At 37.8% G+C, this 11026-nt stretch overlaps 1 protein-coding gene across 1 annotated transcript; it reads right to left on the bottom strand.

Moving 5' to 3' along the window:
• Nucleotides 1-100: 100 nt before the first annotated feature.
• On the bottom strand, nt 101-9999 carry CPSRP54 (chloroplast signal recognition particle 54 kDa subunit). Its single transcript, XM_087315308.1, has 14 exons — nt 9783-9999; nt 9078-9228; nt 7998-8065; nt 7815-7916; nt 7382-7534; nt 7210-7287; nt 6944-7069; nt 6645-6747; nt 2409-2509; nt 1903-2040; nt 1564-1707; nt 1380-1455; nt 624-835; nt 101-433 (listed from the first exon to the last, which is right to left on the bottom strand). Exons 1-14 carry the CDS (start codon nt 9969-9971, stop codon nt 368-370), a joined length of 1707 nt encoding a protein of 568 aa, XP_087171434.1. The 5' UTR covers nt 9972-9999; the 3' UTR covers nt 101-367.
• Nucleotides 10000-11026: the final 1027 nt, after the last annotated feature.

The raw sequence follows: 11026 nt of genomic DNA on the forward strand, positions 1-11026 counted from the left end.
AGTTAAATATTTTGCCATTAAAAAGATTTTATCCAGAAGTGTAGAAACTTGTAAGATTAACGAGATACAAACACAAGCTCCCTAAGTTTTTATCCACAAGTGTAGTAACTTGTAAGAATTACCTTTAATGAGATACAAACACAAGCTCCCAACATTTAACCCAAAATGCGATGTAATGGGCCTAATGGGTAGTTTTCCAAATGTTGCATGATTCCGTTTAACAAGTGAAGAAAGCATATGGGGAACTAGAAGGCCAACTGTTGTGAACAGATCTTGCATTATGCAAAACTGATGAAAAAATAACTCAATGGCCAACGGACGTGCAAAAATTCCATTTCATAATGCCATGGTGTTCATTTTCTCTTTTCTATTTAGCTCCAAATCCTTTACCCACAACACGTACCCTCTTCCTTTTTGCTGTTCCAGGAGGAGCCTGTAATCAAATAAAACTTCATAAGGAACTTAATTAAGTTTTTGATGCAAGACATTGTAATCAAAGGTATATATACACAGTGAAAAGGAAGTCAATGGAGTTTTTCAAACATAATATGTGCAGCGTTGCAGGCAAAAACCAACATTAACCTGTATATAGTAAATAAACAAAGTACGTGTTTATATTATACCTTCCTAGATCCCTTTAATGACTCCTCGAGATTGTCTAGGCCTGGTATAGAGCCCCCTTGCATCATGGACATGAGATTCTTCATTCGAGCCCGCATCTGGAAGAGCTGAGAAACCATTTGACTAACTTGCTCCTGTGACCTTCCTGAACCATTGGCAACCCTTCTTCTCCTTGATGGCGACTTAGCTAATAAATCGGGAATCTCCCTCTCCTCTACATAAAACAATAAGCTCTTCAGGTGCGATTGAAGTACTAGGTACCCTAGTTGGACAATTATTTCGTTGCATAACCTGGAAAAGAACTCAATCTAAAATGTTCATAGCTATTCAGCATTGACGTAGGACATGGAGCTCCCACTGTAGTTTTACTTCAAAAGCTCCATAGTCAACTACGGATTTTCCAGTTAAATACAGGCATCCCCAGAAATATGGTCCACCTAAATTAAAAAATAATAGTTCACAGAATAAAGCAGCAGAGAATGAAAAATGATATGCACAACATTTCATCTGTTCATCTTGCAACATGAAAGTTCCTTACGAAACAAATACATGAATGCAGATTACATTAGAAGACAAACAAGCAACAAAATAAAAATAAACAAGGTCAATAACAACTACTGAACAGTTAAAGGACTTCATGCAAAATATTTATATACTGTCGTGCTGATGAAGACAAGCCTAGTTTTTGGAAAAAGGTGTTCAAATATGAGCATCAACATGATTTAATGCAAGGTTTACCACTATCATTGAGAACTCACTCGGTGTCATGGAGTTTATCATCGATTCTACAATTTTCAGACTCTTTTCTGCTTCCCGAATTTGTTCTGGACTCACCTGTCATTATCAAGCATAATCTACTGTAACTTGAGAATTGATTCAAAACCATCAAATTTTCTTATTAGCTGGCAAATGAACATAATAACATTGATATTTGACACATACTTTTCCCATGCCTGGAATCATGCCAACAAGTTTGTTCATTGGTCCCATTCGAGCTAGTGCTCGAGTTTGCTTGAGGAAATCATTGAAATCAAACTTTGCTTCCATTATTTTTTTCTGCAGTTCTTCGGCTTCTTCTTTTCGCATCTAACATCACATAATATTTTAAGATTAGATCAAAACATGAAATTTCAAATGCTAAAAGATGATCCAGTCCACCAAAAGAAAAGTCAAGGAATCAAGCATAACATAATTTGTTATTTTATTTGCATAGCTAAGACTGTCATGCATGCACATTGCACAAGCAGTATTCACATATCAAGGTTCAGAACAGAAACTTACAACTTCTTCTGCTTTCTCCACGAATGATAATACATCACCCATTCCCAATATGCGCCCTGCTAAACGGTCAGGGTAGAATGGCTCCAAAGCTTCCATGCCTTCACCTTGTCCAACAAATTTTATTGGTTTTCCTGAAACCTGTTCATTGTTACAGATTTAGAAATCACTTTTTAAAACTTTGTAGATCAAAATAGGTGAATAATTTTGACGATCGCACATTCAATTAAATCACTGCAGCCTTGATTATGTACATCATGGGAACAACATGGACCATTAATGTAATGCTTGCTACATACGCAAACACTTCAATTACATTTCAAAATGAAAGCCTAAACCTGCAAAAAATTACCAAGAATACCTAATGAACTTACCTTATCTTCAATTCGAGCTTATAAATGGCATTCTTGTATTGTGCTATTTATAAAAATACAAATAGGCGGATGAAGACGTGAAGAAAGTTTTTAAAAACCAGTCTTCGTAAGACTCTGTAAGTGAGAAACACAAACCTCTTTAACACTCAATGCAGCTCCACCTCTCGAGTCACCATCAAGTTTTGTTAATATAGCCCCCGTGATTCCAACTTCTAGGTTGAATGCAGACACCAAAGCTGCTCAACCAATGATAACAAATAAAAACAATCAAAAGGTGTCCTAACTTCCTCCCTTACTATTTGTAGCTATTTATTCAACACAGAAAGAAGTAAATACTTTATTTAACAAGCAATATATACTTATATTGGGATTAAAGAATAAGCTTTAAATAAGCTTTATACAACGTGAGATTAATGGGAATTTTGTTTTTCTTTAAGCCAGGTCTGGGAGGCATAAGGCAGGTGATATTGGATTGTGATCCCAAGGAAACCCTCAAAAGGCAGACACTTTAATCCCTAACTTATGTATCTGATATTTCCATGGAGGAGGAAGCCCTGGAAGACCTTTAATCCATCCTGTGATGCAGTTAGTGCAAGATTTCCTTCAGCAGCTGTCCACCCTCACGAATACGTCATGAGAGGTAGCTTGTTACTCACCACTAAAATCCCTTTTGTTACTATGCAGAATTCCATACAGAAATGACATACCCATGGTCAGGCATCTACTTACAAGTGGTATCACACTATGCCATGAGGATCTATACCCCACTCGATGTGAATTTCAAAACTCTCATCACAAGATTGGAACCATCAATTGTTCCCAAACCTGCACTTTCACTTGCAATGTGAAAGTCTGCTTCCATAAAGTCTACTATCGTAACTATTTTGCAATGTCCTCGCCAAGGACCCACTTGTGTAGCCCTTGATTGTAGGAGTAATGAGACTAAAGAAAGTTATCATTGTTCTTGGTTGATGAGCTTGTGTGGCTGTATTGTTGCCCAACTTCTCCATGTACCTCTTGAGTTCTAGCAAGAATACCCCCTGCACCATTGGTTCACATATTCCATTACCAAAATAGCCTGCTTCCATAAAGTCTACTATCGTAACTAATTTGCAATGTCCTCGTCAGGGGCCCACTTGTGTAGCCCTTGATTGTAGGAGTGATGGGGCTAAAGAAAGTTACAATTGTTCTAGGAAGATGAGCTTGTGTGGTTGTATTGATATTCAACTTCTTCATGTATCTCTTGAGTTCTAGCAAGAATACCCCCATGCACCATTGGTCCCCATATTCCATTACCTTCCATGTTGCGCCAAAGCCTTCGTTAAAGAGGCAATGGCATTTCCCTCTTATTATCCAACATTGGTCCTCATATTCCATTACCTTGCATAATGGGCCAAAAGCTTGGTTAAAGGAATGGCACTTCTCTCTTATTTCATAAAAAACAGTATAGTGACAAACAATGTTCTTCAATTTCTACTACTTGATGACACAATTGGCAAACTTGTTCTTCGAGAGGTATCATACATATCTTCCTGCCTCATTCTCTAACTGATGTGAAGAGGTCTGCAGCTGCCCTATCACGTTGTGATGTGCATAGGATAGATGTATGTCCATATAAGAGGGCTCGATGATAAATCCATTCTCTAACTGTACCCGATAGTGGACCATCTCCCTGCCAAGAGATGTTGTAGGGCTGATCCATATTCTTCCTTTATCCAAGTTGATAGTATCAGTTCAGAACACTAGATTCCTTTTCTCTTTGGTTATGTTTAGATGGGAACAACTCAAGTTATATTGGAACAGGGGTAGTGCATTTATGCTTATGCCATGCAACTCAAACCATTGTTGCATTTCATCATAATAACAATGACTCTCTCTATGTTCCACAAGTTGTTTTGATAACATAAGTGACAACCTTGTGTGCCTTCATTTAGGGAGCTCCCAAAGTTGTTGAATGCTGGTTAGTGATCAGAATAATGCCTTAATGATTATTGGGGCTGCTCCTACCTCAGCCCAAGTTATATCATGGGGCATCAATGCTTTGCTCCTTTTCATATGGGCAATTATTGAGACTAAAGGTCTCTCTAAATCTTTTCAATAATTTTCCTTATGAAGAATCGGTCCCCAAGTTTCTACTCCATAGAGAAGATTCACTATGACAAGTGTATTAAATAGACACAATTTGGTTTGTGGCTCTCAAAACTATATACATGAGCACCAAGAGTTGCATATCTACATGAAATTCAAGCAAAATCAGTCTCCCTAAGGAGAGTTGAGGCCCTATGCAAGTTACTCCTAGGAATGTGTAGGATTGTGTGTATGCCACATTTTCCTCTCGTATGAATAATTTTGGTTCTGATATTGTCTCCCATGCTTGTGTGGAGTTACACCATCTTTAGTTTCATCTATACCTACTGACAAACCTTTGTCTATACAAAATGATTTAAGACATTTATCTTCCTTTGTAGTCCCTCTGGAGAGTCGGAGATCAGTAGCGATCGGCAACAATTCGGTTTGAACCAAACCAAACCGCGGCTTAACAGTTTAAACGCTTTGGTTCAGTTCAAGTTCAAGTTTTTGTAAACGGTTTGGTTCGAGCTTTTACGGGTTTAACGGTTTTCGGTTTAAACAGCTTGACAGTTTAAGATTGACACTTGATAATTTTCTTAAATATTTTTTTGACCATTTTAAGCCTAATTTTGATATTTTCAAAATAATCTTTAAATTTTGAAAAATTAAAATTTGAGATGTTGAAAATTATAAAAAAATTTAAAATGAAAATGTGGAATTTTGAATTTTGACCTAACCCTAAACCCTAAACCACTGTCTCAACTGTTTAAAGGTTTAAAGGTTTAAAAGTCTCTAAAACCATTTGTTTTGAGCTTAAATTTGTGATTACGGTTTGGTTTAACTGGTTTCATGGTTCAGTTCGGTTTAAGTTTCAATTTTTTTAAACGGTTCGGTTTTACATTGTTTGAGTTTGACACTCTCGAACCGAACCGTTGCCAATTGCTAGAGATCAGCACAATATCATCAGCATGACATAGTATTTGTGTGGCTACACCGGCAATGCATGCTCTTGAACCATCAAAGTTCTCTTATGTTATGTAAAACCTCATCTATATACATGGCATTGTATACTTCACAACTATACACAACAATTGTCTCCAAGGTGAATTGGTATTTAGCCAGACCATTCCCCTTTATACATCCTGTGTGCATCCATCCTTCACCTCAGAGAGAGAAAGAAAGAAAGGAAGATATATTAACATCTTTTAAGAGGCCAAAATGTCCTATAAGAGCAAACAAGAGATTACATCTTAAGTGTTGTGTCGTCTTTAAGAGAGAGAGAGAAAGCAAGATTAGACGTGTCAAGACAGACCCACCCAATGGGGTCCTTAAGAAAAATGCTCTGACAATGTAGATTCTAGATTCCGATAAGCATGTCCAGTTTCGTCTAGAGATTCCCAGATGCATCATTAAGCAGTTGGACTGGGTTGGTAACATCCCCTTTGCCCAAATAATTAAACTGCATAACTTGTAAGACATTGACCTCTTTTGATCAGTCAATCACGAGCCTTCATGTCATTTGGAATGACCACAACACTTAACATTCATTTTCCATTGCAGGATATATGATCTGCCCATCTGATTCTATTTCCAAGTGATTCATTATTGGGTGATCAAGCTTGAACACGGGATTCCAGGCATCTCCTACAGCAGGGTCTAGATAAGAATTTACATGGCAAAAAGCTCCAACTTCAACTGCAATGCACTTTTCCATATTATCAAGTGAACCAGAAAAAGTGTTGGTAGATGATTTCAGGGAGATGGAGCAATATACCTCCCAACCTCATCAATTTGGAACGCACATTCCACAATGATATTACTTTACCAGAATTCTAGTTTAGCTCAGTCAGTTGTCTCTTGTCTCTAAGACCATGCCTCCTATTCACACACATTTCTGATGAGGTGGGAGGCTTCTTGGTTCATCAATGGTCACCAAGACGTGGTGAATATGCCTATCCAATCTTGGAATGGAAGGGAACACAGATCAATGTACCCTAAGCACAAAAACTCGAAGCAGTTCCCTATTATTCATAGAATAAAACAAAATGTTGAAATGCAACTTGGAACTTGAAGAAAAGAGTAGCCATAAATGATGGCTGAAATTTACATATCGGTACACAAGGAGATAAAAAAGGAAAAGTTGGGAGACAATTGAGATGGGCACAAGCTGCAAGTGTGCTCCATGAACCCTCAATTTGCAGAAACCTTGGAAAATGTTACTAGAGTGAGGCATTAAGGTATTGAATGATGCATCTAAAATTGAAACACTTAAACAAATTTGCAATGAGTATGGAATTTTACAAGCTGCCTCTTGTCCTGTCATCGCATCTACGACGAGGAAAACTTCTGTGGGATTAAGGACTTGCTTCATCTGCTTCAATTCATCCATCATGCCCTTGTCTACCTAGACCATAGAAGAAGGGTGTATTCCAAATAACAATCAGTAACACCCATAAAATTATATGTGATGTACATCTATTTACATATCCATTACAAAGATAATTAGATTTAACTTGCATTATATTGAACGACAATTTCCATCAACAAAATATCTACCCACTTGGATATCAAATTTATGTATAAGTAAAAGTAGAACAGACCTGAAGTCTGCCTGCTGTGTCAACTATGACAACATCAACTGATCTTTTCTTTGCCTCTGCTAACCCTTGTCTTGCAATCTCTGCTGGTTTAACCTGGCTTCCAACCTCAAATACATGAACATCCACCTACAAGAAAAATACAACAAAGTATGGGGCAACATAGTTTCATGAGAAATAGGAAGAAAAATATAAGGTAAAGAAGGATTTGTTTGCCAAGTATAATAAGCTAAGAAATAGGAAGAACAAGGATGAGACAAAAGAAGAACCTGTTTGCCAAGAGTAACAAGTTGATCAATAGCTGCAGGACGATAAACGTCTGTAGCAATCATCATACATTTCTTTCCCTGGATAACAGAATAAACTGTCAAATTGAATTCTATACACATGTTGAAAAAACTAACATTCAGACACTCCATTATAATTCTAATATTTACATGCCTTTTTCTTCAGATACAAAGCAAGTTTCCCACAAGCCGTGGTCTTTCCAACACCTTGAAGCCCAGCCATGAGAATGACAGTAGGTTTAGTGCTGGCATACTCAATATCTGCAACCTCGCCCCCCATTAATTTAACAAGCTCGTCGTTCACAACCTAGTTTAATGCAATTCAAGAAAGTTTCTGAGTTTAAATGATTAATTAGCAAGTCATGAAAACTCTAGGTTTGCATGAATTAGCACAATTCACAGAAGTTCACCACAAGTTTATCAAATTAAGATGATTCAAGAAATTTTGGCTGTTTTTATACGATGATTGATTATCACACAATCATAAACATTTACCAACTGTTTGTCAAGTCTCACACTTTTGATAACACCAATTCTTTTACACGATGATTATTACATAGAAGAGCTATCTTCACATAATCATATACCTTAACCAATTGTTGATCCGGTCTGACTCCTTTGATGACACCAACACCTACAGCTTTTTCTGTCACATTTTTCACAAAGCTTCTGACAACGGGAAGGCTTACCTGCCAGAAAAAGCATAGTATGAGTTGCAGGTTTAATTCATACATCTATAAGTTCAAATGACAAAGACTTTGAGATGCTACATCTGCTTCAAGTAGAGCTCTTCGAATGTCTCGCATAGGTTCCTTTATGTTTTCTCGAGTCAGCACATCTGTATGAGAATTAAAAACCTTGAGAAAAATGCAAAGATTCAAGAAAGTAATAGATGTTGAGAACGAATGCTGGGGTTAAAAACATCACAGGCATTGAAAAAGGCTAATATTAAAAACAACTACAGCCCTTGAAAAAGACTTACGGTTTAAGCCAAATACAGGTTTTGAAAAACTTCTAAGATTAAGACAGTTATGCCTTGGAAATAACTAACATTATTGGAAATTTTAGATTTTGAAAATGGATAAAATAATCAAGATAATTACAGATGTTCAGAAAAAGGCTAAGCTTAAGACATTAACAAACATTGCAAGAGCCTGATATCAGAAACAACATCCAATTAACAATCCGCAACAGTTCGGTTTGAACCGAACCAAACCGCGAAACCGCGGCTTAACGGTTTCAACAGTTCGGTTCAGGTTTAGGCTTTTTAAAACGGTTTGGTTCGGTTTTAACAGCCAAAAACCGCGGTTTAAACAGTTTTACAGTTTTTTAATTTATTTATTTTTATTCTTTTTTTTTAAAAAAATTTAAAAAATTTTAATTGTTTTAAAACAATCTTTTCATTTTTAGACCTTATTCTCACATTTTAGGAACATCTTTAAAATTTTAAAATTTTAAAATAATGAAATATTATAAATTTAAAATTTTGACATATGTTGAAAACCGAATCCGAAGCACGAAACTGCGGTTTTTACAGTTTAACGGTTTGAAAATTGTTTAACGATTCGGTTTAATGGTTTCGTGATTTGGTTTGGTTCAGGTTTCAAAAAAATTTAACGGTTTGAACCCTCTCAAACCGAACCGAACCGTTGCCGATTGTTACATCCAATCTTGAAAAGAGGAGGGATTGCCGCTAAAAGATTAAAAACCTCCAAAAAAGGCTAAGATAAAGAACAGTTCCAGAACTTGAGAAGTTACAAGGATTAAGACAACTATATCCATTGTAGAAAGGCGGAGAGTGAGACATATTTGAAGAAAAATGAGCTAAAGATTTTGATTTAAAATTGTACCTTCTTTCCTGAGCTTGGTCCAGGCTGCTTCAAGACTAGTTGAAAGTTGATCGAACATAGCCATGGGAGTACTCACAGGAGGAATATTTCTCCTCGGCCATCTCTTGCCGAAAGAAGATTTTTCTATCTCAGAAGAAAATGATAAACCTGCCTGTTTCATTGAAGCTTCATTTTCATGCATTTCGAACAAAGAGAAAAGAAGCATGAACGGAAAGACAAAGCAATGAATGCAAGCACGAACAAATGAATGATAGAATGAGAATATTCGTTTGCTCAACTCTTTTCGGAAAGAAAACAAGAAAGGTAAGCGACGAGAACTAAATGAGAAGAATCATTTCTGCGAGAGAGGACCACTTGGTCAGAAGGAGAAGGAAAAGAGAAGGGAAGAGGAAAGGAGTGTCATTTCTTCCAGAGAACAGCATACAAAAGAAAATCAAGGAACAAAGGAATCAAGAGGAAGAAGAAGAAGAGAAGAGGAAAGGAGTGTCAATTCTTCAGAGAACAGCATACAAAAGAAAATCAAGGAACAAAGGAATCAAGAAGAAGAAGAAGAAGAAGAGAAGAGGAGTGTCATTTCTTCCAGAGAATGGCATACAAAAGAAAATGGAGGAAAAAAAGGAATCAAGAAGGAAATATATAAAGAAACAAAGAAGCAAAACGGAATCAAGAAAAAAAAGAAGAGGAGGAGCAAAGATGTAAGCAGACCTGGAAGAAATGGCTGCTTCGGAGGGGATGGGCGAGGGAGGTGGAGGTGGAGGTGGAGGGGAGCTTCACGGAAGACACAGAGGAAGGGATGGCGAGGAGACGGATGGATGAGGGGCTGCATTTGGTCGACAGATTGATGGCGCAGGGAGACGAAGGAGAGATGGTGTGAAGAAGAAGGGGCGGCTCCATTGATCCTCCGTCTCCTGTTCCTTTCTTCTTCTCTGGGGTCCATAGAGCCAAGTATGTATCAGTATGTATGTATGTATGTATGTATGTATGTATGTATAAGATGGGGATGAGGCTTTTGTTTTAAGTCACGAGTGAGACTCGAGAGAGAGCCAAAAAAAAAGCCCCCCCACCTCCCTATCCACTTAAAACTACATACATACATACATACATACATACATACATACATACATTTGCATTACATACATATGATACTCTCTATGTCTATCACCACACCACCACCACTAGGGGGAAACCAAAAGGTCCTTCTTCTTCTTCTTCTTCTTTTTTGTCTATGGACATATATCATCATAACACAAGCCCCCCCCCCCCCACCCCACCATTTACGTACGCCATGGTTGTCGTAGTGACGACTCTCTTACCCCCCCCCCCCCCCCCCCCCCCCCGATGCTTTTATTTGTCACGTTGTATCCACACACACATACACGTGATGTGACGGATTGATCCTTCAAGATCGATATTAACACATGATTGTCCACACATGCTAGGATCCGAAACCTAGAGACACAATTGAATGTGAAAGCCAAAAGGTTCACATCGATGGTGTTTGTTTATAATAATCACACCAGTTCTTCTTATGCCTCCAAAAATCTTATGGCAGTCATTCTCAATCGATATGGTGGAATCGGGAGACAAGCTTGCCGAGAAGTGGTGGTTTATGTGGCATATATCGAGATATGGGAGGCCCTCTCCGATTTGGATGTAGATAATTGCCCCGGAATCGATGGCCTCACTCCTCACTTTTTCATGTGCCTTTGGGACACTATTAAAGAAGACCTCCTCCCGACATATGAGGAGATCATCACCTCTAGAAACATGTCGGAGGAATTTGGACATGGGATGATACATTTCATTCCTAAAAGTGATGGGAGTGCCAACGACATTAGTAAGTGGCGGCCCATAACTCTTCTCAATATTGTCTATAAGTTGCTTGCAAAAACCATGGCACGCCGCTTAGCACCACTTCTCTCTCAACTCATTCATCCGTCCCATACAAG

This window comes from Azolla caroliniana, unplaced genomic scaffold, assembly GCF_043228905.1.
Source record: "Azolla caroliniana isolate FFs.n. ecotype wild unplaced genomic scaffold, voAzoCaro1.0.p SCAF_2, whole genome shotgun sequence".
Classification (NCBI taxonomy): domain Eukaryota; kingdom Viridiplantae; phylum Streptophyta; class Polypodiopsida; order Salviniales; family Salviniaceae; genus Azolla; species Azolla caroliniana.